General features: G+C 45.6%; 3 protein-coding genes across 12 annotated transcripts in view; 1 reads left to right on the top strand and 2 right to left on the bottom strand.

The window, feature by feature from the left end:
- Nucleotides 1–13,846, top strand: part of PAK6 (p21 (RAC1) activated kinase 6) — a 49,728-nt gene extending 35,882 nt beyond the window's left edge. For 7 of the 10 annotated variants that reach the window (XM_088670964.1, XM_035111015.3, XM_088670935.1 and 4 more), the window contains 6 exons: nt 4,417–4,902; nt 5,388–5,521; nt 7,832–7,958; nt 9,620–9,745; nt 10,941–11,075; nt 12,086–13,835. In XM_088670964.1, the coding sequence (XP_088527090.1) occupies nt 4,417–4,902; nt 5,388–5,521; nt 7,832–7,958; nt 9,620–9,745; nt 10,941–11,075; nt 12,086–12,253 (1,176 nt within the window). In that variant the 3' untranslated portion in view covers nt 12,254–13,835. Of the gene's footprint in view, nt 1–4,416; nt 4,903–5,387; nt 5,522–7,831; nt 7,959–9,619; nt 9,746–10,940; nt 11,076–12,085 lie in introns of all 10 variants that reach the window. The other 3 variants (XM_035111025.3, XM_088670962.1, XM_060273350.2) reach the window with 1 other exon arrangement.
- A 1,562-nt stretch (nt 13,847–15,408) lies between these two features.
- Nucleotides 15,409–19,285, bottom strand: ANKRD63 (ankyrin repeat domain 63). Its single transcript, XM_088670923.1, has one exon. It carries the CDS (start codon nt 19,013–19,015, stop codon nt 18,200–18,202), a length of 816 nt encoding a protein of 271 aa, XP_088527049.1. The 5' UTR covers nt 19,016–19,285; the 3' UTR covers nt 15,409–18,199.
- A 4,995-nt stretch (nt 19,286–24,280) lies between these two features.
- PLCB2 (phospholipase C beta 2) overlaps nt 24,281–26,418 on the bottom strand; it is a 55,598-nt gene continuing 53,460 nt past the window's right edge. The window contains exons 31-32 of the mRNA XM_035111090.3: nt 25,982–26,068; nt 24,281–24,780 (exon numbers count right to left, since the gene is read on the bottom strand). Coding sequence (XP_034966981.3) covers nt 24,520–24,780; nt 25,982–26,068 — 348 coding nt within the window. The 3' untranslated portion in view covers nt 24,281–24,519. The remainder of the gene's footprint in view (nt 24,781–25,981; nt 26,069–26,418) is intronic.

Here is a 26,418-nt window from a genome sequence, read left to right as displayed (position 1 = left end):
TTCCACAGCAGTTTGTGTGTTACTTTAAAGTCCTTATGAAAATTCATCATCAGTTAATTTTTGCTAATACAGTCAAACCTCGGTTGTCGAATGTACTGTAATCTGTTCCGGAAGACAGTTCGACTCCCAAAACGTTCGACAATCGAGGCGCGGCTTCCAATTGGTTGCAAGAGCGGCTTGCACTCAAGGGGAAGCCGCATCAAGCATTCGGGTTCTGAAAAACATTCAAAAACCGGAGCATTTACTTCCGGGTTTTCGGCGTTTGGGAGCGGAAACTTTAGAAAATGGAGCTGTTCAAGAACCAAAGTTTGACTGAACAAAAATTTAAAAAATCCTTCCAGTAGCACCTTAGAGACCAACTAAGTTTGTCATAGGTATGAGCTTTCATGTGCATGCACACTTCTTCAGATACGTTTGACTGTACAGTATAGCCATATTCGTATGTAATTTTGCCCAATATGCACGTTACCTAATATAACTCATTTTTATATAGGATTATATTATTTTCACTAATAGATTTATATGCCCACTGGTATACCGGTATATATATTTGTTCACACAACTTGCCTGGAGAACTACATTGCAAAATTTGGAGAAGCATAGTCTTTGAAAGGTATTTCAGTTACAGGTACGTAGCCGTGTTGGTCTGACGTAGTCGAAACAAAATAAAAAAATTCCTTCCAGCAGCACCTTAAAGAAAAACAAAGTTTTTATTTTGGTATGAGCTTTCGTGTGCATGCACACTTCTTCAGATACACTGAATAGAAGTCTCCAAATGCTTATATGTAGAGAAAGGGTGGGGAGGGGTGGTGGAAAGGTATTTCAGTTCGCATATCGTTTCAGAAGGTAAGAATTAGGTGGGTTCATCTTTCAGTGTGAACTGATCTATTTTCTCCTCCATCCCTAGACAGTAAGGAGGTCAAGTCACTCAGGGAGGGGGACCCACAGAGGTGTCTTGCCTGAGGGCCCTCCAAATTATGGAGCCAACACTTCTTAGACTGATAGCAGGAGGGGCAGGTCATTTCAGTGGTGAGCTATACTCTGTGGAACTCCCTTCCAAGTGATGCATGGTTGGCCCCTTCAAACTTGGCATTCATAAATGCTTTAAAAACCTTTCTCTTTCGAGCACCTTTTAACTGATGTACTTTTATTGGATCCAGCTATACAATTCTGTGATTCTATGATGCTAGCAAAGTGTTTCTACTGCCTGGATTATATTTCAAAGTATGTCTGCTTCCTTTTTGTATTTTATTTTTTAAATTAGAAAGTTTATAATACGATAATGAGCTTTTATGTTTATAGTGCTGCTCACTGCCTTCAGAGAACTTTGTGCATCCTATAAACATTTAGATATTTGGTCTAATCATTAGGAAGGAAGGCCTCGGTGAGCAATGGCACCTCTTTTTTTGGGTGCTCTAGGTTACATAAAACATGTCTGTAAAACGAAGCTGGAGGTTTGAAAACACCTTTCCTCCAGGAACATGTCTGAGCTGGAATGGAAGGGTGGTGCAGGTAGAAGACGGGAAAGTAATTTTCAACAGGCAGTTACTTGTAACTTTGTGTGTATGTGTCCCCAACCCACAATGTGTTACTAAGCAAAATAAATTTGCATTTCCGTGTGTGTGTGTGTGTGTGTGTGTGTGTGTGTGTACCCACAGAGGTCAATAGGTTAAAAAATAAAAGCTTATCTTAGATAGTGCACTATGTACAATCAAGGTGGAGTATAATAAGTGCTGGGAAAACAGGAAAACTTCCTCTCCTCTCTCTTATATTATGTATTAGCTTGTCAAAACCACACCTCCTTAAGGTTAAGGCCACTGACTTTCAGCTGCTTAATAAGCACAGCATTTGAACCTAGAAAAAGAGGCCTGCGACTCAGTCTGGGCCCACAGTGGATGTGCTTCTTTAACCCCCCACAGACACTGCTTTCTCCAGCCCAGCTAACCAAAGGGCTGCTTTCTTGATGCGTCTGTGTCTTGGGTGCCACTTTACCTGTCCATATCCTGAGAGGTTTCAACTGATTCAAATCTCTTCCCTCACCAAGTCATGAAACCCATATTTTGTCAGCTGGGCCTACCTCACAGGGTGGTTGTGATTATAAAACGAAGTAATCCCCCATCCACACCACCCTGAACTACTTGGATAAAAAGTGGGATGGGATATAAATGTAAATGATAGCAACAATGTTCATCTCATGCTGCTCTCTATTAATTTAGGTGTTTAAAGTTGAGCTGTAGCAAAATGCTGATCTTCAAGACCTCTTTTCTTCTTAGGTTGCGCTTGTGTTGTGTTGTGTTGTGTCATAAAGTAAGGCTGGTTCTGTTCGGCAGTGGCCTGGGGGATTCTTGTATTCTTCAGGAAAGAAATCTAACTTCTTTTGAAATAACCCAAAACCAATGCAAAAAAAAGCATTAGTGCAGTACTACTGCAAGTCGCTGTGCCAGTGACACGAGGATCACTTACATTTATTGAAACTCTGGGCATTTTCCCCAAGAGAGCGCTGTTATTATGGCCAATGTTCCAATTTGGGTAATTACATTTTCTCTTACTTGAATCTCTCACTGCATCTTCAGTTGGGTTCTTAACAGAGTGCTTTTCATCCATCAATCTTAGATCCGTTTACAAAGTGGCCAAAAGTATATATTCACTTTTTATGGTAGGGCGTGGGGATAGATACTCTGGCTAGCATTGGCTCTTGCAGATCTCAGGCAAAGAGAGGTCTATCACTTAATTTTTGAGAGTATACTTTGAGGTTTTTTGTTTGGTTGCTGCCTTGAAGAACAGATAATTATTATTATTTTTGGAAGAGCTAATGACTGATTGATTTGTTGTCATACAGATACTAGAAGTGTGAAATGTTTTGTTACATGGAATCAAATTGTTTAAGTTTCCAGTGGGCATGTTTTGAAAAGTCAACTAGCTTTAACAAATAAAACTGAGCAACTATGTTTTTAATGCATTGTGAGTGTTCTTGCATATACCACAGAAAACTTGTTTTCAAGGGCATGTTCTTAGCCTTCTCTGGATGTCTACAACAAGCATTTCCCCTTGTTGTACTTCCGTCATCACCAAACCAGTTTTTCAGGAGGTTTGCAGCATGTTAGAAGGTGCCTCGGAAAACACAAATCTCCCCTTTCCAAGCATAACCAGCAGTTTGCTGATAGAGATGTGTACATTTGGTGTGGGTGTCACTGTAAATCGGTGACCTCATTCACATGTCATGGTAAACCATACTTAGCAGTTTCCTGTGAATGCACCTGTCTGAGCCTTTTCACTCATCCCTGCTAGCGTGGAAAGGAAACAAACGGCTGACTTAGTGTTACATCTAAACAAGAGGTTGCAATTTGTTTCACACCAAAGAAATCACAACCAGTAAGCTAAGAACCATTTGGGCTTGTTTGTCACTGTTACAAACTTCATGAAGTTCATCCTATAGTTTTTGATTGTTCAAATTTTAGAGGAGCAGGGTGTCCCTGTGGACATCACACAAGGTCACAGGTCTCCCCCTGGTCTTGCTGTGCATGCCAGCCACAGTGGAAAGGGAAAGATAAGCAAAGTGCTGTGACTGGGCCTGATGCATTGGGCATGGGGGCTTGCTTGGGATCAGCCCCACATCGCCCTCAGAACACCCCACTTGTGGCTTTTTGCCGGCTACCAACCATGGGGCTCATACCAGCTAGACTGGTGACTGGGAGTGGCCGCCAAGACCACATAACACCAGTCTTGAAAGATCTACATTGGCTCCCAGTACGTTTCTGAGCACAATTCAAAGTGTTGGTGCTGACCTTTAAAGCCCTAAATGGCCTCGGTCCAGTATACCTGAAGGAGCGTCTCCACCTCCATCATTCTGCCCGGACACTGAGGTCCAGCACCGAGGGCCTTATGGCAGTTCCCTCGTTGAGAGAAGCCAAGTTGCAGGGAACTAGGCAGAGGGCCTTCTCGGTGGTGGCGCCTGCCCTGTGGAACACCCTCCCAACAGATGTCAAAGAGGAAAACAACTACCAGACTTTTAGAAGACATCTGAAGGCAGCCCTGTTCAGGGAGGCTTTTAATGTTTAATAGATTACTGTGTTTTATTTTTCTGTTGGAAGCCGCCCAGAGTGGCTGGAGAAACCCAGCCAGATGGGCGGGGTATAAATAATAATAAATTATTATTATTATTACTCCTGCTTGCCTGCCCATTCAGCAGGTGGGATGAAGAGCTTTGCATCACTCCACAGGTAGGGGCCAGTGGAACCCGGCAGGGCTGGACCAGGGGCCACTTCCATACCCTCCATCCCAGGGCAAAGCAGGTTCAGATTGCACCCTTAAGCCATTAATGATTCAACAGAAATTCATTTGAGTAATGGACTGAGATTTTGTAGAACTGAATTGATAGCCCTCCTAATAATGCCATTTTCTCCTGCTCTCCTCCAGCCCAGTCCTTTCTTCCGGCCGCCACAGCACTGGGGTTCACCGCACATCCCTGCCGCCAAATCCCAGTCCCTTCCCTCGGACCAGCCAGCGCCAGAGTATGCTCGGATTTCAGAAGCTGGGACCCCTCAGAAATCCCCAACCACAGAGACTGCAGCGGCCCTGCCTCCAGGCCGGCCGTCACCCGCGGGCTCCCCCCGGAACAGACACACCCAAACCAGCTCCAGCAACCTCCACCTTCCCTTGGACTCGAAAGCCCAGCCATCCAGTGAGGACCCGGTTGTCGTAACTCACGAGCAGTTCAAAGCTGCTTTGAGGATGGTGGTGGACCAAGGCGACCCCAGGACGATGCTGGAAAACTATGTTAAGATTGGGGAGGGGTCTACAGGTATTGTCTGCATTGCACGCGAGAAGCATTCTGGGCGGCAGGTGGCAGTGAAGATGATGGACTTGCGGAAGCAGCAGCGACGAGAGCTCCTTTTCAATGAGGTGACTAGATGAGGGAAGGGATGAATGGGATGGCAAGGAAAACTGAATGGGGCGGATCCAGATTTAAGTTTGCCGAGCTTTAGTCCACCGAAATCGAAGGGACTTGATTTAGACATGACTAAATTGCCCTATTGATTTCAATGGGACTAAAACATGCCTAACTGGAACCAGTCCTGTATTTCTAAAGGCAGTCGACAAAGAGAATATGGGCCAGATTACAAAAGAGGATGGTAGTAGCTAGTATAGAGTAGGGAGATGAATGAAGACAGTGAATACTCCAGGCAGGCCACTGATCTGCAGCGTTTGGGATGTAAATGGGGTTTATTTTTGATGTGTGGTTACATCGTTTGGTGATCCAGTTTGCTTAGTGCAAACTGTATCCGATGGAAAATCCCATTGCGCACACAGAAATCCTTGCACTGATAGTTACTTTGCACTGCACTGGAGGCAAGCCTCAGTTACATGTCTATCCGCATCTTTCTCAGGTGGTGATAATGAGAGACTACCAACATGACAATGTGGTGGAGATGTACAAAAGCTATCTGGTTGGTGATGAGCTCTGGGTGCTGATGGAATTTCTCCAGGGAGGAGCCCTCACGGATATTCTGTCCCAAATCAGGTAGGTTAAAGCAACGCATTTCTTCCCTCCTTTCCTGCCTAAAATATCATAGAATCATAGAACTGTAGAGTTCGAAGTGACTCTGTGGGTCATCTAGTCCAACCCCCTGCAATGCAGGAATCTCAACTGAAGCATCCATGACAGATGGCCATCCAACCTCTGCTTAACAACCTCCCGAGGGAGACTGTTCCACTGTCAAACGGCTCTTACCGTCAAAAAGTTCTTCCTGATGTTTAATTGGAATCTCCCTTCTTGTTACCTGAAGTCATTAGTTTGGGTTCACCATCCTACCCTCTGGAGCAGGAGAAAACATGCTTGCTCCCTCTTCCATGCGACAGCCCTTTAGACATTTGAAGATGGCTATCCTATCCCCTCTGTCTCCTCTTAGCCAGGCTAAACTTACCCAACCTTGGGCCAGTAACCGTCTCTCAGCTTGATCAATCCTCAATGGGTTGTTGTAAGAATAGAATGAGGAAGAGCGATGTAAATTGGCTCGAGATACTTGAGGAAAGGTAGGATACAAATGTAATAAATAAATGACAGCTTCCATCAGAGCATAAGAAAAATTGATGGTGCATGGAGCTATCAAGAACTACTGGCCCTGGTATCTGTGTCTTATCTCCACCGTCAGAGGCAGCATATTCCTCTGAATGCCAATTGCAGGAGAGCACAAATAGGGTGTGTGCTGTTGCTTCTCATAGGCATCGGATTGGCCACTGTGAGAATAAATAAGAATGCAGTCCAATATACACAAGGTCCCATCAGCCACACCCAGCTAGCAGCCACTGGGGGTGAATAGGCCTAGCAAGATTGGTAATGTAAATAAAAACACAAAGAGGGACAATTACTTTCTGTCGCAAGCTGCCCACTCCCAGGATTTGTTGAGATCAAGTTCTACAGTGTTAGATTGCTAATAAATTCTACATTGGCATTTTCCCACTGGTGCAATGTATAAAGGTGATATTGTGTGACTCCAGCATGCTGCCCCAACCTGGATGGCTTGTGCAAAACTTACATGGGGGTTAGACTATGTCTTGCCTTTATTGAGCATTTGTTCCTGTTTGTTCGAGGGGACAGAGCGGCAGCGAGGCTTTTTAGCGGCCGCTGTGCCGAGCGAGGCGAGGCTTGGGAGTCGCGCTGAGCGTCATCCCCCCAGACTGGAACCCGGGGCGCCCCGCCCCCCTATGCCCCCCTTGCTATGCCCCTGCAAGGGGAGGTTATACGACAATGAGCATTCATCCTGATTTCCTTATGGAGTGTTTACAGTATATGTCTTTCATTAATCATTTGTTCATCCCACACTTTTCAATGCGTTTCTCTACTTTCCTACCCCTCCTCCCAAAAAATCTATTTCTTTTTTACAGTGTATTTGTTGTACTAGGGCCACAGAGCATTTTAATTCGCTTTAATTGTGGATAGCTCTGTTGGTTAGAGCGTGGTGCTGGTAACGCAAAGGTTGCAGGTTTGATCCCTGTAAGGAACAACTGCATATTCCTGCATATTAATGGGGGTTGCACTAGATGATCTTCAGGGTCCCTTCCAGCTCTTCAATTCTATGATTCTATGAATCCTTCCCACAAAATTCTGGAATTCTGCAAGCGCATTTTGTATATGAAACTTCCACATAGCTATTTAAGTCACTGCAGGCCCCGTACTTTGTGGATTTGTCTAATCCTTTTCTAGATCATTCATTTCATTTCATTCATTTATTATTACGGTCGAGGACCAGCTCTTAGAAGTAAAATAAAATAAGAATAAAATAAAAATAAAACGGATCCCTTTGAAAAACAGTTTCCGGGAGCATAACGTATAAAAGTTGCTTTGAACAAAATTTAAAAGAAAATTATTAATTATATAACAGTGCTAAAAGTTTAACCCTTAAAATAGTGGCTGCAGAAAGCTGAGCCTAGCTCGCTCGGGGTGCCATTGAGGAAAAAATCAGACGGGCTGGGAAGAAAGTCTGTGTCTGCATATTTGGGCACAGAATCTGGCGACCGCCCTGGTTGTTTTCAGGTCTTTGCCTAGCAAGAGCAGGTTGTATAATTGCTTTTCCGGGAGGCTTGCTAAGCTCACCAGTATGGGGTCCAGGATCTCCCTTCGAGCTTCTTCATATAGGGGGCATCTGAGGAACAGATCTTTTCTAGATCAATGGTTGTGGCTACCACCATTCCATTACAAGCTCCGATACTCTGGACGGAGCAGGAAGTTCACTTAAATCTCATGCCGTCAAACATAATTGGATATTTAATTGCTTCTGCTCTATGAAAGAAAATGACTTCCGATTTATTTTATTTTTGCTTCTTGTTTCAGGCTGAACGAAGAGCAAATTGCTACAGTGTGTGAGTCAGTCCTGCAGGCACTGGCTTACCTGCATTCCGAAGGTGTGATTCACAGAGACATTAAGAGCGACTCCATTCTCCTGACCCTTGATGGAAGGGTAATAATTCCTTCGCAGTCTGGGCTCTTCTTCCCTCCTCCCTGACAACGCTCTCTCTCCAGCTCCCCTGGGCCATAGCAAGTTTTCTGCACTGAAAGTCACAAATTCATTTCGTAGTTAAAGATACATTTCAGGCCCATGGTGGACATCCATTCCGCATGAATTTGCAATTGCCAATGGCTTTAAAAAGTAAATTGCAAGCACTGTTGGGGAGCATCCAGATCAAGAACCCAGTGTATGTGGGGGGGGGATTTGGGGGCTTTAACTCTTTGCCTCCCTGTGTTCCCAATCCAGATAGGGCCTTCTGTACCTGCAGGGCGTGGGGCGCACACACCTCCCATTGGAGCAAGTGGGGACTCCCCCCCCCCCATGCCAAGAAAATAGCAGGCAGCAGAGGGCCCAGTCCAGATTTGAACCCCAGCAGGAGGGATCAGGCCAAAGGTTGACGCCCCATTCCCTCGGTGGCAGGGTCCCAATCGGATCAGGCCTCTCATGCCCACACTTGACCTTTAGCAATTGCCTGGGGGTCTTTTTAATCTCATAGATGATGTCTTGCCTACTATGGTCCTCAGGCAGCAGTTTGGGCAAGACTTTTGCCCAGGGGCAGCCAATGTGATGAAGCTCCAGACACCTTGGGCTACAACTCCCATGATCCCTGGCAGCCCTGTTTAGGGAAGTTTTGAATGTTTGGAGTTTTATTCTGTTTTTAATGTTCTGTTGAAAGCCGCCCAGAGTGGTTGGGGTAACCCAGCCAGATGGGTGGGGTAGAATTATTAATTATTAGTATTACCATGCTGCTTGGAGCTGATGGGGTTTTTAGTCCACAACATCTGGAGGGCACCAAGTTGGCTACCCCTGCTTTTGTCTGAGGACTTGGATAACCTCCTGCTGCTCAGCATAGACAGCACTAGGCTATCCAAGGGTTTGACTCTATGAAGTACAGTCAAACCTCTATTCTCCAATGGCTCCATTTTGGAACATTTCAATTCCTGAACGCTGAAAACCCAGAAGTAAATGCTCCGGTTTTCGAACGTTTTTCGGAAGTCGAATGTCTGACACGGCTTCCGCTTGAGTACAAGAAGCTCTTGCATCTAATCGGAAGCCGTGCCTCGGTTGCCGAACATTTCGGAAGCTGAAGAAGCTTCTGGAACGGATTGCGTTCGACAACTGAGGTTTGACTGTAGTTTCATATATTCACTTTTTGCCCCCTTTACACCTCCTACTCCTGCAACCCAGGCATAGGAACCAACTCCTAGGGCAGGCATCCCCGACCTTCGGCCCTCCAGATGTTTTGGACTACAATTCCCATCATCCCTGACCACTGGTCCTGTTAGCTAGGGATGATGGGAGTTGTAGGCCAAAACATCTGGAGGGCCACAGGTTAGGGGTGCCTGTCCTAGGGACTGAGGTCCCTTCAGCCCTCCCAATAAAATATTTGAGAGCGCTGCCTCCCCCTGAGTTGATGGGCATTGCTATTCAAATGGTGTGTCTTGTGATTATGTGGGGTGGGGCTTACTTGTCCCCACCCCATGCCAACATTCAAGTTGGCATCTCTGGACCCAGGCTACCTCCATGTTTTCCCACAACCTGCTTTAGTTGCCCCATTGCCCCATTTTATTTTCCTGGTAACTTTAGGGTAACCTTTTGCTTCTCTGGGATAGGTGAAACTCTCCGACTTTGGCTTCTGTGCTCAAATCAGTAAGGACGTCCCCAAAAGGAAGTCCTTAGTGGGGACACCGTACTGGATGGCTCCGGAAGTTATTTCAAGGTCTCCCTACACCACAGAGGTAACTATCATTCCTGGACTGCAAAAGAGGCAGCAAATGAGCAGGGCATATCCGTTTCAACCTGGTTTACGATGGTTTCTGAAACCAATGCCTTGACATACATAGGCGTATCTGACCTAGCATGGCTCAGTGTTTCCTGCTCTCTGCTACGTTGTTACTTGTGAAGTGTGTGGCCCACCACGGTGGGAACCGTGCTTGATGGTAGGATGCAAGAATCTGGATTATGTTGCTTTTGCGTTAATTCCAGCAGCACTTACATCTCCACCCCAGTGAAAGGTTAGCATGAATATAAAACTGCTCTTACAGCTTTGGAAGTCTAAAAGTAGCAAAGTAAAGCCCACAAATCCAGAATAAAACATGGAAATAGGCAACTTTCCTATTTAACAAAATATAATCATTATTTATTATTATTGTTGTTTAGCAGAACTTGGAAGTTTTGGGTGAGTGTGAGTTTGTGTGTAAAAGCGAAGAGGAAGGGCAATGACAATCCTAAGAGGAACATTGTGAAGCAATGCTTTTGTGCTACAATTTGGAGGTTGAATGAGTCCTTTTAGTTATCCCAGGGGGAAACCAGCTGTTTTTGGACTCCAACTCCCATCAGTTCCAGTCAGTGCCAGTCTACCCAATAGTCAGGTATGATGGGTGTTGGAGTCCAACAACATCTGGGCAGCCACAGGTTCCCCACTACTGATTTGGCCTTTTAGGTTCTTTGCTGATATAAGGCCCCCAGTACCTCTTTGCTAGTCTGTTTCACAGGTAAGACATTCTGTAAATGCCAGAGGACCATGGGTTTATTTCTACAGGTCATCTGTAAAGGTAAAGGGACCCCTGACCATTAGGTCCAGTCGTGACCAACTCTGGGGTTGCGCGCTCATCTCGCGTTATTGGCCGAGGGAGCTGGCGTACAGCTTCCGGGTCATGTGGCCAGCATGACTAAGCCGCTTCTGGCGAACCAGAGCAGCGCACAGTTTACCTTCCCACCGGAGCGGTACCTATTTATCTACTTGCACTTTGACGTGCTTTTGAACTGCTAGGTTGGCAGGAGCTGGGACCAAGCAATGGGAGCTCACCCCGTCGCAGGGATTCGAACTGCCGACCTTCTGATCGGCAAGCCCTAGGCTCTGTAGTTTAATCCACAGTGTCACCTGCGTACCTCACAGGCCATCTGTACTGATGCAATATTTTGCTTCTGCAGGTAGACATCTGGTCTTTGGGAATCATGGTGATCGAGATGGTGGATGGAGAACCCCCTTATTTCAGTGATTCTCCAGTCCAAGCAATGAAGAGGCTCCGTGACAGCCCTCCTCCCAAAATAAAGAATTCTCATAAGGTCAGTCAGTTTGTAAGAAACATCACAGCCAGGTACTTCGTAGCACCTGGTTGTACACTGAAAGGCATGAAAAAACCAGTATAGGTGGTTGCTTATGATAATCTCACATACATCTTATGTAGCAGATCTGCACAGTGAAACAAAGGCACATGTTATTAGCACGCAAGGTAATATATGTGGATTTGCCCTATTTTTCCCCCTGTGTGAAAGTTCTTTCCATGTTGAAGGATCTTGATATTTGAAACTGCCGTGGAGAACATTTAAGTGCAGCTCCTGCTCCCTGAAAATTGGGCCATAGAACCCAAGTACAATTGGGCTGTTGCTTTATGATAGTTGTATCCTTTGTGTCTATGTATCCCACCTTTTATACTGACTACTTGAGATTTCTTTAGACTCAGTCAGAATCAAGAAGTTAGTATTGATTCCAGCTGTTGGTTCTACAGGCTGGTGCTGACATCTAGTGGCCGATACAAGAAATGCCTCTCACAATAAAAGCTTGGGGAACACCGTTGCGTCTTAAATCAAACACTGGACCTGACCAAGGCTGCTAGTAAAATGCTTCCTGGGCCCATTGGTTCCACTTTTTGCTTAGATCACGTTATCAATCACATTTAAGTAAAGTAGCAATGGAGCAAAGAGTTCTACACAATCACCTGAAACAACACAGGGGAGGACTTTCTCCACACAAGCATCATTTGCAGAGTCTGTATACAGTCATACCTCGGTTTAAGTACACCTTGGTTTGAGTATTTTCAGTTTAAGTACTCCGCGGACCTGTCTGGAATGGATTAATCCACTTTCCATTACTTTCAATGGGAAAGTTCGCTTCAGGTTAAGTACGCTTCAGGTTAAGTACAGACTTCCGGAACCAATTGTGTTTGTAAACCAAGGTACCACTGTATTTAAATATGTCCTTAAGTACTACTACTAGTTGTTATTAAATGTGTATACTGCCCTTCATCCACCCTCCTGCTCTGAAATGGCTTATCTGAAGTGTTCTGTTTTCACAGACGTCTCCAGTTTTAAGAGACTTCTTGGAACGGATGTTAACACGAGACCCGTTAGAGCGAGCAACAGCCCAAGAACTCCTTGACCACCCCTTTTTGCTTCAGACGGGACTTCCAGAGTGCCTGGTGCCCCTTATTCAGCGGTATAGGAAACGGACCTCCACCTGCTGACCCCAGACTTGAGAAGCACCTAGTATATCATAGTGTTTGAACGCAGTCTTTCTCTTGGAACTTGTCAGCGTCCTTTCCGAGATGCGAGAGGGAATTTTCACCATCTTTAGCTGCTTTTTAATGTTTACCTTTTTCTCTTTTTCATTGCCGAAGACAATCAAAAGCTGGACTCCTACAAGTCTTAATATATATATATATTGTGAAGCTTCTGGGATAGATCCTATTTCAGGAGTATGTTTGGTGTTTGTAAGAAGATTCTCGCAACTTGATTTGTACATACCTGAAACCTCCAGAGACTTCATCTACTGACTGAACTGAAACAACATTCCTCTCGTAGGATGGTATTTGTTCTTTAAAACACATTTGAAGGTAGACATCCTTACTTTAACCTGAAAACGGGCTTCTCCAACTTGGTGCCCTTCAGATGATTTGGACAGTGATGGCTGGGGCTGATGAGAGATGGAGTCCAAAACATCTGGATGGCACAAGCTTGGCAATGGGCTTCCCTAAAAGAATCATCTCATCTCGTGTATGGGCTACTTGATCCTGCTGCAAAAGACTCTTCTACCTTGTTTGCTTTCAAATCATTTCCCCACGACCTTCTTTCTTTCTTTCTACAGTAGGGACTAATATGGGGCCTATGGCTTTTCAAACCTTAAGAGTGGTCTGTCATTTCACAACCTTACACCAGCTGGCAAGCAGTGCTTCATGGCAGACATTTCTCCAGAGATGCTGGAACCTGATGCTTGAAACTCCGTGGCATGTAAACGTAGTGCCTTCTCCAGTGAAGACTGGAAGTAGAAGGCAGCACAAGGGTTGTCCAGATAAGAACTTCAGTTTGCTTATATCAAGGCCCCTCTAAGTACACTGGACTTGACCAAGGATATGGCTTTGAGGAAGCTGCTGGGTGGTGTTTTTCACCAGCTCTGAATTCTGTAGCAAGGTCAATAAAACGTTGAAGCTCTCCCATTCCACTGAGCAATATTTGTTTTGCCAGTGAGAATGTTAAGACTCTACCTACCTCCTATGTTGTTGAGAATAGGGGAAATGCATGGAACAGAGTTTAAATGTGTGCTCACGGTTCTATAATCTCCTGGATGTAGGTGGACCACTTCTAATATTCTTATCTAAGATTGATGCAGAGATTTTATATGGTTAAGTCTTATCTGTGTAATGTCCAGATCAGTTGGCACCGATTAGTTTAGGTTGTATTATGTGTGTTATTGTGTGGAGCATAGTTGTAAACATAACTGGAATTCAGTTTTGTGATACATATGGGCAGGAGTTATGGAAAGTGGGGAGGGGTAGGTTGGAGGGGGGTCAGGTGTCACTTCTACTGCCTCAGAATTTGCCCTTACACAATCCACCAAGTGGTAAACATATGAAAACATGTAAAAACAGCAACAACAAAAAAACTTGAAATATTGTGGGGAGAGCTTGTTGTACAATATGTCTGTATGTTCCAGGAATCCTGTGCAAAGAACTCCCAGGTTTCTTCCTTCTTTTTAACTTAAATATTTCTCCTTTCCGTGAGTTGTTTGCATTTGTTGTTTTAAATTAAAACACAATTTTGATTATTCATAAACCCATGGCAATGCTGAAATGTTTTTGGAAAACACATTTATCCTTATTCCAAAGTGCTCCACAGAGTTCCTAACTCAAAGAGTTTAAAAAACTTGCCACGGAAAGTTTCGGGCCTATAAACTTGACAGACAAAATCAGTGGCCCAAATGAGTTCCATGTAGTTTCAGTCAAGAATGGCCAACAAGGCAGTGAGGGGTGTGTGAAGTCCATTTGGGCCAGTAGTGCTTTATTATGGAAACGGACGGCAGCAATGAGGCAGAGGTGCAGCCCTGCCATTTGGAAGGACTGGGATCTTCAAAAAAGGACCCCCCCTGGACTGGGGTACGATCCTATTGTTTTACTCTGGAGGCAAGGGAATATAGGTTCTGCAGATGCCTCACTCCATTATAGATCCTGAAGATCTGTTTGTTTGTTTTTCATTAGAACAATACATGGAAGCAGCACTACTTTAAAAAGAGCATGCAGCTTTCTTTCTTTCTTTTTTTTATGGAAAATCCCCCCTCCCCCAAGCAGTAACAATCACAAAATACCAGTACAAGCTTCTATAACTCAATGTTCTCTTATTCTTCTGATGATGTGTCAGATTTCTCTGACTGCACAAACACAGAAAAAACACAGAGCACAACCTAGCAAATGTATTTCATGACAAACACCATTTAAATCAGTGGAACTCCTTTGTTTTCAGTGGCCTTTGTCACAGAACTACCTTACTAGAATGTGCCTATAAATCATTTGTAAAGAAACATAAAAGTTTGAATTTAAACTACAAAATACAACCCAAGTAGCAGGCAATGGGCACCATCTTCTGAAAATAAAAAAGGCTTGTGACTTAGGGGTGGGGGAAGACATTCAATTCACCTAGCTTTTAGAGCCAAATTTGCACTTTCTGAAACGGTATGAAGACCAGAACACAGCCATCCTTTGAAATTTGCGCCTATCCAAATTTTGCAATACAGTTCCCTGACTTAAACAATCTGTACAAAAGTGCTTTAAAATTAGTGTGCTGAAAAATAACATAAATGCGTCTTGGGAGAAATTGCTTGCAGAAATGTGCACCTTGGTCAAAAGTGCAGACAAAAATGTGTTTATTAGGAGAAATTTGCACTGAAATGCTGAAGGGGGAAAAAAATCACAAATTGCTGCAGAAATATGGATAACCTGAATTTAAGATTGGAAAAGTATGGAACAGAGAAAACTGAAATGGACAGATCCTGCCATCCATACTTGTGACTGATGAAAACAAAAAGTACTCCCAAAATGCATATGGAGGTTACTCTGCCACTGAATTCCTAAAAAGGAGGGGGTGTCATTTCTGAGGACCCGTAATCTGATTGTATTATTTATTTTATTTATTAAATATATATAGTTCCCTTCATCTGAAGATCTCACAGCAGTTCACAAGATAAAAATATACAGGATAAAAGCACAAAATAAATAGTTATAACCAAAACAAAACAATAACCCCCTCTTCCCACAACACATTTAAAGGCTGTGGAATATTAAACTGCCAAAGTAGACAGGGGGAAATGTTTACTCAGCAATGGATTCCTTAGAAAGAAAGAGCCATACAATTAGCAGGAAACTAGTTTTATTGCATTCTGTAGAAGGTCATCTTGATCAGCTACATAACCCTTTACCAGAACAAACCAACATTTGAAAGAATAAAATTCTGAGTCCATTCTGCTGTAAACACAATGTGCTTTTAAAAAAGAGAAACAAAAGGAACAAGTCACAGCCTTCATAGACAACTGAAGTTCAACACTGAATGCAAACAAGTGAGAGCATCTGTCAGTAAATGAAACCAGTGTGTTGGACAGTGGGCATGGAACTGACATTGTATTATAGCTACACACTGCATTTTGCAGTCAGTGTCCCTCTTAATGGCCTAGATCAAAGCTTTACAATGTGTTTCTGAATTGTGCAGTCAATGCTACTAAAATGCAACTCCTAGAATCCTGGCTCTAAGAAATTCATAGATGGGGATCAGCTGCAGACTCGTCAGATGGACACCAATGCAGCTTCAACTCTATTTCTGGTGGAAAACCGTACTACTGTACTACAATTTACAAAGATGTTATGAAAGGAAAATGAAAGAAAATGATCACGCACTATTATCTAAACTGCTAATAATTTTCCAAGTTGGTATGTTCTTTTCAAGTGCACTGCCCTCCTATTTTCAAAAACTTAAACACCACCACGTGTTTTTATTTTATTTTTGATGATAAAAAATCAGTCCCAGTTTAAATCTGACATCTCAAAAACAAACAGGTAGCAAGTGATGTAGCAGCCAGACCTGAAAGTCCAGGAGAGCTGCTGCCAAACAGTAAGGCTGCAATGCTAAACCATATCTAACCAGAAATTAGTACTGTTGAATTTAGTGGGCCTTATTCCCAGGTAAGTGGGCTTATGACTACAGCCCAAACTGTTCTAAAACAGCTTCCTCCACCTCCACAGTCTTCTTTATAGCCTTGTATACTTCAGGGGAAAAGGAAGATATGATGTGAGAAATCCAGGATTGGATTCTCCAATGTAATTTTCTTTTGTTAAAAGCTGTTTGAAGAAACAGAATTTGGATTGGGGTTGCCTTACCAGGGAAGGTGGGTTAACCCTCAACAACAACAATAACAACAATAAATAAATATCTAAATACATTAACAACCACCAAATAAATAAGATACTATTAACTAACAAACAAATAAATATGTAAATAAAGAAATAACACCAACAATGTGTTCCAATAACTCATCCAGTTGAAACTGGGATGCGGGTGGCGCTGTGGTCTAAACCACTGAGCCTCTTGGGCTCGCCAATTAGAAAGTTAGCGGTTCTAATCCCCACAATGGGGTGAGCTCCTGTTGCTCTGGCCCAGCTCCTGCCAACCTAGCAGTTCTCAAAAGCATGCCAGTGCAAGTAGATACCTTCAGCAGGAAGGTAAACGGCAGGAAGGTAAACGGCGTTTCCGTGTGCTCTGGTTTCCGTCACGGTGTTCCATTGCGCCAGAAGCGGTTTAATCATGCTGGCCACACGACCCGGAAAGCTGTCTGTGAACAAACGCCGGCTCCCTCAGCCTGAAAGTGAGATGAGCGCTGCAACCCCATAGTTGCCGTTGACTGGACTTAACTGTCTAGTGGTCCTTTACCTTCCCTTAACTTTACCTTCCCTTTACCTTAGTCACAGAAGGGGGCTGGGGAGACAGGTACAATATGAGCCCTTATCATTTCCCCCCTCTGTGGCTAAATAACAGCTGATCTGATCACACAACTCCCACTTGACATCTTGTTTGCCCTTCCCTGTTACTTTCAGAGTTTATGCAATGTCACTAAATAAATAAAACTTGCACACAAAAATGCAGCAAAAAGTGAAAGTCCACAAACATCCCAAATCATTTCAGGCAAATGAGGCACCTAGTTACAAATAAATTTCTATCTTATTAAGGCTTGTTTGCTGGATTCAAAGACAATGTACACGAGTGAAATTCCATTTAGATAAAGAAATCCACACAGATATAAGTGAACACGAAACATCTCCTAAGAATCAGACAGGGTGCAAAATCTTCTTTAGAAGCCCTTACAGAAACTGCCATGAAAATGGAGCAATCTGAACATCATATAGACACTCTTGTTCTTTACCCAAATCACCACTGATCCATTTCACCCATTACAGAAAGAAGCATACCCAGAAAATGCGAAATTTTTATTTTGCTGTGGTGCCCTGAACTGACCTTTCAGCACTTTTACTGATTTAGCCATGTTCATGTTAGTTTTACTTGACTGTTCTCTGTATACTATATAGCAACAGATTACCAATATATTTTTTTCATAGCTGGAAGATATTAGGGTTTGACAAAATGGTACTTTGCCATCCAATTTTGAGGCATCTGCCATGGATGAGGCTCCTGAGATTTTCCATTTGCGGAAACTGATGAATGTGTAGGTGACAAAAGACATTTTATGCTTTTAAGTTGATTTTGAAGGAAGTACACTTCAAACCTCTTGCTGAAGTCGACGAAACCCTTATGCCCTATCATTCTACAACATTCTTGACAAGAGAAAGCAGTAAATAACAATTCATCGCACCTTATTACAGTGCACATTGCTACTTGTTTCAACTAAAGAAAACCTAACACCTGCGCTTCCCGGGTGCTGTTCAACGAAATCGGGAGAGCCTCAGGATGCGCGGAGGCGCGGGCAACGATGCAATGGTCCAAATGGTCGCTGACGAAGGGGCCGGCACGTCGGAACCCGACGAAGAAGGCTGGATCCGCTGGGGAAAGCAACGCCTGCGAGGCTAAGCGGGACCTGGCCGCGCCGAGGGGACGCGCAGCCGGAGCCGAGAGCGGCGCGCTCTTCCCGCCCTCGCCGCCTAGTAGCCGAGCAGGCTCTGGCAGTCGGGCGCAGTGGCCCTGCGGATCAGCGGGCGGCCTCGCAGCGAGGCGCTCCCTTTCCCCGCGTCGGAGCCGGGCTGCGCTGCTGCGGCGTCTGGACCCCGTTGCTTCTCCTCGTCGTCGTCGTCGTCCTGCTCCCACCTGTGGGCGCCGCCGTCCCCGCGAGGCGACCGAGCAGCCGGTGGGTCGCCGCCGGGAGGCGCCGCCGGCTCGGGGAGCTCGAGGATCAAGGCTCCGGAGGCCCGCAACGCCCGCACGCAGCGCCCGTGGCCCTCGCTGGCGGCCAGCTGCAGCGCGGTGCGCCCGGCACGGTCGGCGCGCTCGAGGCAAAGGCCGAGGCGTCGGAAGGAGCGCAGCAGCCACTCGACGACGGGCGCGCGGCCCTGCCACGCGGCGTACATGAGCGGGTTCCAGCCTCGCGAGTCGGCTGCGTCCGGGTCGGCGCCGTACTGGACCAGCAGCTTGGTGACGTCCAGGTAGCCCCTCTCGCAGGCCAGGCTCAGCGCGCTCCGCCCGGCGTCGTCGCGCAGGTCGACGGCGGCGCGGCGCTCCAGCAGCAGCCTGGCGAAGGCCACTCGCCACGCGGGGTCCTTGAGCGCCACGGCGTACATGAGCGGCGTGCGGCCGCGGTCGGCTCGGCAGTCCACGATGGTGCCGTCCACGGCGTCCAGCACGAAGCGCGCCAGGTGCAGGCGGCCCGCGCTCATGGCCTCCAGGAAAGTGCGCGTCGACGCCCCCGGGCCAAGGTCCCGCGGCCGCAGCATGGCTTGCTGCTCGTACCCCCCGCGGCTCATGGCCCGACGGCGACTCCAGGCGCCGACTCCCCGGAGCCGCTTTATAACCTCGCCTCAAGTCGCCATGGCGATCGCCGCCTTGGAGTTTCAGGAGAGAGAGAGAGGGAGAATCACTCTCCGCTCTCAGGTTTACGCGCTGGGGTGGCGGGCGGCGGGGAAGGATCTTCGAGGGTTCCCGGAGCCCCTCCAGCTACTCCCCGCCCACCTCGAATGAAGGCAGGGCGATGTCGTGCGCTCAATGCGCTGTCCTTGTTATTAGTGTGCTTTCAGTGGTGTGACGTGTGACTGGTTCATGGTGGCAGGTCCACATCTCAGTTGGCCAGGATTGGTTGAGTGTGGCAACAGTCTAAAAACCGAGGAACACTGGAACGGTATTTGTTCAATAGATATGCGGGGAATTGGGGTATTATTATTATTTTGAAACAAGACACGCATGTGTTCTCCTAGTTGTGAAATCCTCAGAGAGGGAGGGAGACGAGAAAATAAAATAAAAAATTTTTAGAGTTGGAAGGTACCCAAAGGGTAATCAAGTCCAGCCCCCTGGAAGATGACTTGAGGGATCCTTATGCCTGAACTTTTTCAGGGCTCAAGGTTATATCATTGATAGTGTGTGGTTCCATGGACAGAATCTATCTGCACATCACTTGGTAGTTCTTATCAGGGAGTGAAGAAGGTCTCACCTGTGCCTTTTGACCACTATTTTGTTAAGGTGATGGGAAGACTCTCTGGGTGGCTGTAAAGTTACAGCCGTCAACTGTGCATGTGTGAATTCACCCTTTGTTCCTGCATGAGCTTTTCAGAGGATCAAATGTGTGTACAGTGTATGCAGTACATTCAGTTCCTGTAGCCCACGCACCTCCTGTGGGTCTTTTGTTCACAACTTTCCTGCAGGGCATATGGTTAGTAACAATACTGGGATCAGTGCAAGGAGGGGTGTAGTCACAATCCAAAGTGGTCCATGATTGCGCTGACTGCCTCGTACTCACCTCCTCCTGCAGGGGCTCCTGGATGGCTTGCAGCAAATGCACCATCCTAGGTGAAATTTTCATATCCTTTCATATGACCTCAAAGTCAGTGGTTTACAGGGGAGGCTGTGCACACCTTTTGCTGTGCGTTGTGAAATGCAGTAACCAGCCCAGAGTTGCATTCATTTCATCTCTGTGCTGCCCTCTCAAAAATTCTGCATTTGCAGCATTCAGGTTTTGCAGCCTGGTTATTTATTTATTTCCATTAATGAATGTCTTCCTATGAAATTAATTGAAGCAATTTAACAATTAAAACAATTTCATATATAAAAATAGTTAACGCATGAATCTCTTTACAAGAGACTGGGTGAAAAACCACTCTCCTGGCCCACCTGTTCTGGCAGGTGAAGAGGAGCCCAGTTCTGATGGTGGCTCCCAAGCTTGGTAACCAGCTCCCCACTGTTGTGAGGCAGATCCATGAGCTTCTGGAGTTTCTGGACTACAACTCCCATCAGCCCCAGCCAGCATGGCCAATGGTCAGGGATGACAGGAGTTGTAGTCCACCAACATTGAAGGGTACCACATTGGCTACCCCTGCCTTAGGTTATGGCAGAAATTCAGGCTGTTTTGCAAGTAGTAGTGTACTTTTATTTTTGTGATGAATTCAGCATACATTGAATATTTCTGTCAATTATCTGGCTTACAGAAAGTGCACAGAAATCGCGACATGTCAGGAAGCAAGATGTCATGGGTGTTGGGGAGCATGGCTAGGCAACACCAGCTGGTGGCATGAGTTTGCCGCTTGAGTCAGGACCCACCTCTGAACATCAGAGCCCCATGCTCTTACTGCCAGTCAAGTTGCCAATGGCAAACTTACCCACGAGGTCTAGAAACTGCTTTTTACTTTTAAAGGAGAACTGAGGTTTCCCCTTATTCTCTGTCCCCTGCTAGGTTCTGCAGGAACCTCCACATGCATGGTAGTCTACCAACTCAGTGGGAGCCCCTGTATGTCAGGTGCTGCATTTTCCTCTTTAATCATGGTTTCTAAGGGCCAAGCAACATCATCCCACCAGCACACAGCTGTTGCCCCGCTACTACTGCCAGACAGCTTTCTCTGCGTCAAGAACCAGCTCCAGCAGCCGGATACTCATGACAGGTGTGCAGTGGCCTGTTGGTGAATTCTTAGCTCTGCGCCCACCAGCTTTCAGCACATGACTGCAGTCAGATGCAAAGGGGTGCTTGTGGTAGGATGCTAAAAGCCAGAGGTCACCACTAGCATCAGATGCAGGGCCTTTTAGGGTGAATTGGTGGAGCCCACATTAAGTGTGGGCTGAGCAGCACCTGGCAGGGTCCTGTGACTTGGACCAACATACCAGGGCTGAAAACATTTTAAAAATAGTGTTCTAGCCATTCTTATTATGGCTATGCTTTTGAGACTTTCAGGCTTCAGTTCTATACACTGGGTGTAAACCCCACTGAACTCAGCAGGCATGCAAAGGATTGTACTGTGAGTGTCTGGAGCATGAGAACAGTGTCAGCATCACATCAATTCCAGTGGGTCAGCGTTCAAAATTGGCCGGGTATCAGGTGCCTATCAGCCACTTGGGACCAAGTGAAGATGCCCGGGCACCAAGGATGGCATCTGACGTCTCCACCATCTGGAGGTGCATGCCTGGGGATCCTTGGATCTTGTTTTCACACACTACCACGTTTCTCCAAAATAAGACGCCGTCTTATATTTATTTTTCCTCAATAATACACACAGTGGCTTATTTTCAGGGGATGTCTTATTTTTTAAAATTAAGTATGGTACAGTTTAACCTACAAGGTTAAACTGACTATCACTATGGCTTATTTTCGGAGAAACACGGTAGTAACACATCCTGTAGAATTCTATCCATTATATTTCATCTGCACAATTGGAACAAATTTCAGGAACCTAAAGGTTGCCTTGAAAAATACGACTTTTGAGCTGACTGGCCCCCAAAGGAAAACTACACATTCCATTTTGGTGACTGTAACCCTGGTTTAAGGATCCATTTGGTGCCTAGCTTATGTATATGAGTTTCTAATGCTGCAGAGGGTATGTTTCTGGGCATTTGCTTTTGACGTTTTGGTTGCCTGACTCTCCGCACTGCTTGAAAAGTCTTCTCGCAGCAATAGCTTCTGCTTAAGGCATCTGCTTCTGGCTCCTTACTGGTGTTTGTAAAGCTCTTGGAGAAAGTGTCATGGAAATAATTACAATGAAGTTAATAAGCCAGCAATCAGGTGAGGTGCCTTCTGCTGCTTTCCAGCCTGCCGGCTGCAAAACAATCTATAGCAACCTATAGAGTTTGGCCTATTAGGGAACAATCTTGTGCTCACTGGGAGGATGGAAGGGGAGGATATAGGATGCTGTGGATCACTTAGCCAGCCACCACTGGGACCCTTCCTGCAGCAGAAAGCTGTGCTTGTGGTGGAGCACAGAGCAAAGCATGTTGGGGGAGACTGTCAATCTGAAGAACAGCTGCCCTCCCCCCAAACCCATTGACCAGCTTTGAAGCTGGTATAATTAAGAATGAACTAGTTGCCATCCCCCCTGGCCCCTATGGGGCAGCAGGGCTATGGATTCAGTCGTTGCTGCACCATGAATCCTCTCTGCAACCCAGGCAGGTGAGATTGCTCTGTGCATTTGCAAATTAGGATACAATATGAATACACTGAGCATATGCACTTGCACACACAAAATATTGGGTGTCATAGAATCATAGGATTGTAGCGTTGGAAGGAACCACGATGGTAATCTAGTCCAGGGCCGTCTTAAGCATATCGGGCGCCCGGGCGCCATGGTGCGAAGATCGCTCTGGCGCCCCCCCATTTCCCACAGCGGCTGTCTGGCGGGTGCAGCCGCACGGTGCCCCCCTGGCAGCCCGGCGCCACCCAGCCTTGCCTTAGAGCCGGCCCTGATCTAGTCCAACCCCCTGCAATACATTCAAGTAAGATTTACGTACTCAAGAGTAGATCCCCTGAAATGAATGAAGTTAATGAGTGTAGTAGTTAGAGAGTCAGACCCTAGGACCCGAGAGACCAGGGTTCAAACCCTCACTTAGCTATGAAGGCCACTGAGTGACCTGGGGGGAACCATGTACGCCCCCTTGAGCTTCTTGAAGAATATAAATGTGGTCAATCAGTAAGTCAGGTCTATTCATTCCAATGGATCTACTCTAAATAAAATGCCACCCATAGTGTCTTGTGATTAGCTCTTTCATCTAAATTAATCTGGGCTAAATACTATTCCGGTAGCAGCACTCATTCAGCTGTTTACAATGCAGAGAATGTCGACAAGTGCTTTGATATTGATCAGAACTTGGTCATAAAGTGGGGTGCTCTTTTAAGAATGCAATGCCAGTGATGAGCCCAGCAGCGAAGCAGAACCCAAAGCCACTCCCTGAAGTTGTGATTATTATTCTTCCAGTTGCAATTGTTATTGTAGGTCCCTTTGGGTGAAACTGGTCTCCCTCTGGTGACTTCACATGCGGTCCAAGCATCCCTAGATTAATTAACATGGTATTTAATTTCATAGCACTGTAATGCCCTATGGAGGAACGGATTATTTGTCAAGTGAAAACAGTGCACTGTTTTCTGGAAGCTGTTAACAACCCTTTGAACAACAGATTTTAGGAATTACACAGGAGGTGGTGCCAACAAAGGAAATGGATTGGCTAGTGAGCTAATCTGAATGTATCTCATTTGTCGGACAAGAAATAAACCGCTAGACATTGCTGACCAACTGCTTGGTGCAGTGTGAAGGAAAGACAAGGCAGAAATGCAAAGCTCGTAAGATGTTCAGTAGTGGTGATGTTCTTCAAATAGTATAGCTATCTTCAAATATCTGAAGGGCAGAAACTTTCTGCGAACCAAAATGCAGTCATCCGTCAAAATTTACATATATCTGAATTTTGCTTTGCAGTTTTTACTAGCTAAATAATGTGCATAAAAATACATATCCTTGTGTAAAGTGTGCATAAAAAGTGATTTAGCGATAGTGGCAACTGATCTGTGAGTGCTCTGGTAGCTAGGATTATTTCAGGCCTCCCTTTTGACCATACTATTACCCGCAAAGAAGACACTTCTTTTGTTAAACAGTCATAAACCCTTGGACTTTGCGGTAGGTTGGGTGGGCAACCATGCCCTGGAAGAGGAAAAACCTCATGCCCTGCCAGGAAAAACTTTTGAACTACTGAGGGATATGGGATGCTAGATTAACTGGACATTTATTCTGATCCTTCAGGGCTCTTTTTGTATTCCAACTACAAGTTTTGGGGTTTTTTTTTTAAAGTTTATTTCTATCCTGTATTGTCACTACAGATCCTGAAAGACAGAAACTCCAGTGTAGACGCAAACTAATCTGGGTTACCAGATCACAATAATCAAAGATTCAACGAGCTCGTGGAAGTCCGACAAGAGACAGCCCATTAAGTTCTATGGAACTGTAACGTCTGGAACAAAATGAGTCATTAAAAAAAATCTGTGCCTTAAGAACAGGGTCAGGTGAGAGACTCACAGCCTGCTCACCAGTATATCGCTAGATTCCTCATCCTCTGCCGTATTCTCAGCTGTCTGAGTTTCACATCTTTCAGCAACAGGTATCAGGTTGTTTTCTTGTAGCTGTTGTTTCATCCCCTCGCTCCCCTCACTGGCAGCATATAGGGCCTCTTTCTTCGCTGCATCATCTTTCACACAGTTATTCACTAAAACTTGCACCTCTGCGCTGAGAGCTTTCACTTTGCCTTCGTACTCCATGTACGCCTCCTGTTGCAGCTGTACGGAGAGAGGGGTCAGTACGTGAGACACACATGTTGCTCAAATGCTCAGAAGAAGCCCAGTAGCTGCTTGTTTGTGGGATTTTAAATGACGCTGCTGGGTGAAAAGCCTGTTTTACAAAGCCTCGGTTGTTAAGGGCCAAATTAGGCATGCTCACTTTTGTGATGGGGAGCTATTAGGATAATTTTTTAAATGAAAAGTAGCTGACCATATTTGGATCAGGAGGGATTACTTTGTGCCCCCCCCACCTTATGCCAATTCTCTCGTGCAAGGCACCTCAGCAGCCAATAGTGTTGGGGAAGGGGGTAGGAACCAGGATTTTGGAATCACGTCGGCTGACTTTACCCTACACAAGAGGTCAGCAGCCGTTTTGAACCAGTGAGCACATATGGAATACTGGGAAAGTATTGTGGGTGACCGTTACAAAATGGCTGCTGTCATCATCATGTGGCAAAACATAAAATGGCTGCCATGAGGTTGTGGTATAACATCCACCACTAGTGAACTCACAAAGAGAAGCTCTGCACAGGAGGGTGGGCATAGAAACTTGGCACCCACTGAAATGCAAGGATGTTGGATGGGGTAGGTTTGAAGTAGGAGAGGCTTAACCAGTGCAAACAGGAGCTGGGCAGGGACAACAAACAGTCCTTTGTGCATTGGGGTTTCTTCAGGAGCTATTTGCTGAGACCTTCAGCACTTCAGCAGGTACCACAGCAAGTACGGTCAAACACACTGGTGTGTGTGAGTGCTGTGCTGTTAGCCCCTGCCCAACACCACTTTCCCAGTGGTACTCCCAACACTGGGTAATTTGTTTGCTGTTGCCTCCTGCGTGATTATGTGCACTAATCTGTGCCCAGCTGGCTTCGGAGTAAGGTTTGCACCACTTGCCCTCTAGTCTTTGTCTGACTTGCTTCATTGCCTGAAGCTCCCCAGAATGACAAACACCCACTTGGGTGCCACAAAGCTGGAGAGGATGCTTGGGAGCGATAGTGTCAAGCACCCATTTCATCTCGACCATTCCATAGCAAAACTAGGGCTTCAAAAGGATTGTTGGCTTTCTCTGCTGGATACTTCTTAGAGCAGGGGGTTGGAGTAAATTATCTCTGGGGTCTATTCTAGACCTTTGATTCTCCCATCCTCTTACCAGCCTGCTAAATAGCTGTGTGGAACATTTGGTGTGAATTTGGTTACAAGATACCTGGTTTTCTTTCTCCTTGATAGTTTCTAGGCAGGCTGCCTGCTTTTTCTCCAGTACTTCTTGATCCCTAGCCTGCTTTTCATTCATCTTGAAGCAGGGAAAGAAAGTATTTTAAAAGCCATTACCTTCAAAGCAACAGTATAAAAGCGAAATAAAAAAATAGTCCAGTTAGCACCTTGGAGACCAACTAAGTTTGTTCTAGGTATAAGCTTTTGTGTGCATGCAGACTTCTTCAGATAGTATAAAAGCGGCAAATGTTATTGCTAGGTACTTGGGGCATACACTCATGGCACAAGTTTGCATAACAGTATAGACTGCCTCTGGGCAAATTAAGTTAGTGAGTGGGTGGGATTTCACACTAGCACTGCACTTTGCAGTGTGCCCAGTAAAAAGTGATTCAGCGGCAGGAGTTCTGGGACCTGAAGAAGAAGAAGAAG

The sequence above is a fragment of the Zootoca vivipara genome, chromosome 1 (genome assembly GCF_965207765.1).
Source record: "Zootoca vivipara chromosome 1, rZooViv2.hap1.1, whole genome shotgun sequence".
Taxonomy (NCBI): Eukaryota; Metazoa; Chordata; class Lepidosauria; order Squamata; family Lacertidae; genus Zootoca; species Zootoca vivipara.
This window is presented reverse-complemented; position numbering and strand designations above follow the sequence as displayed.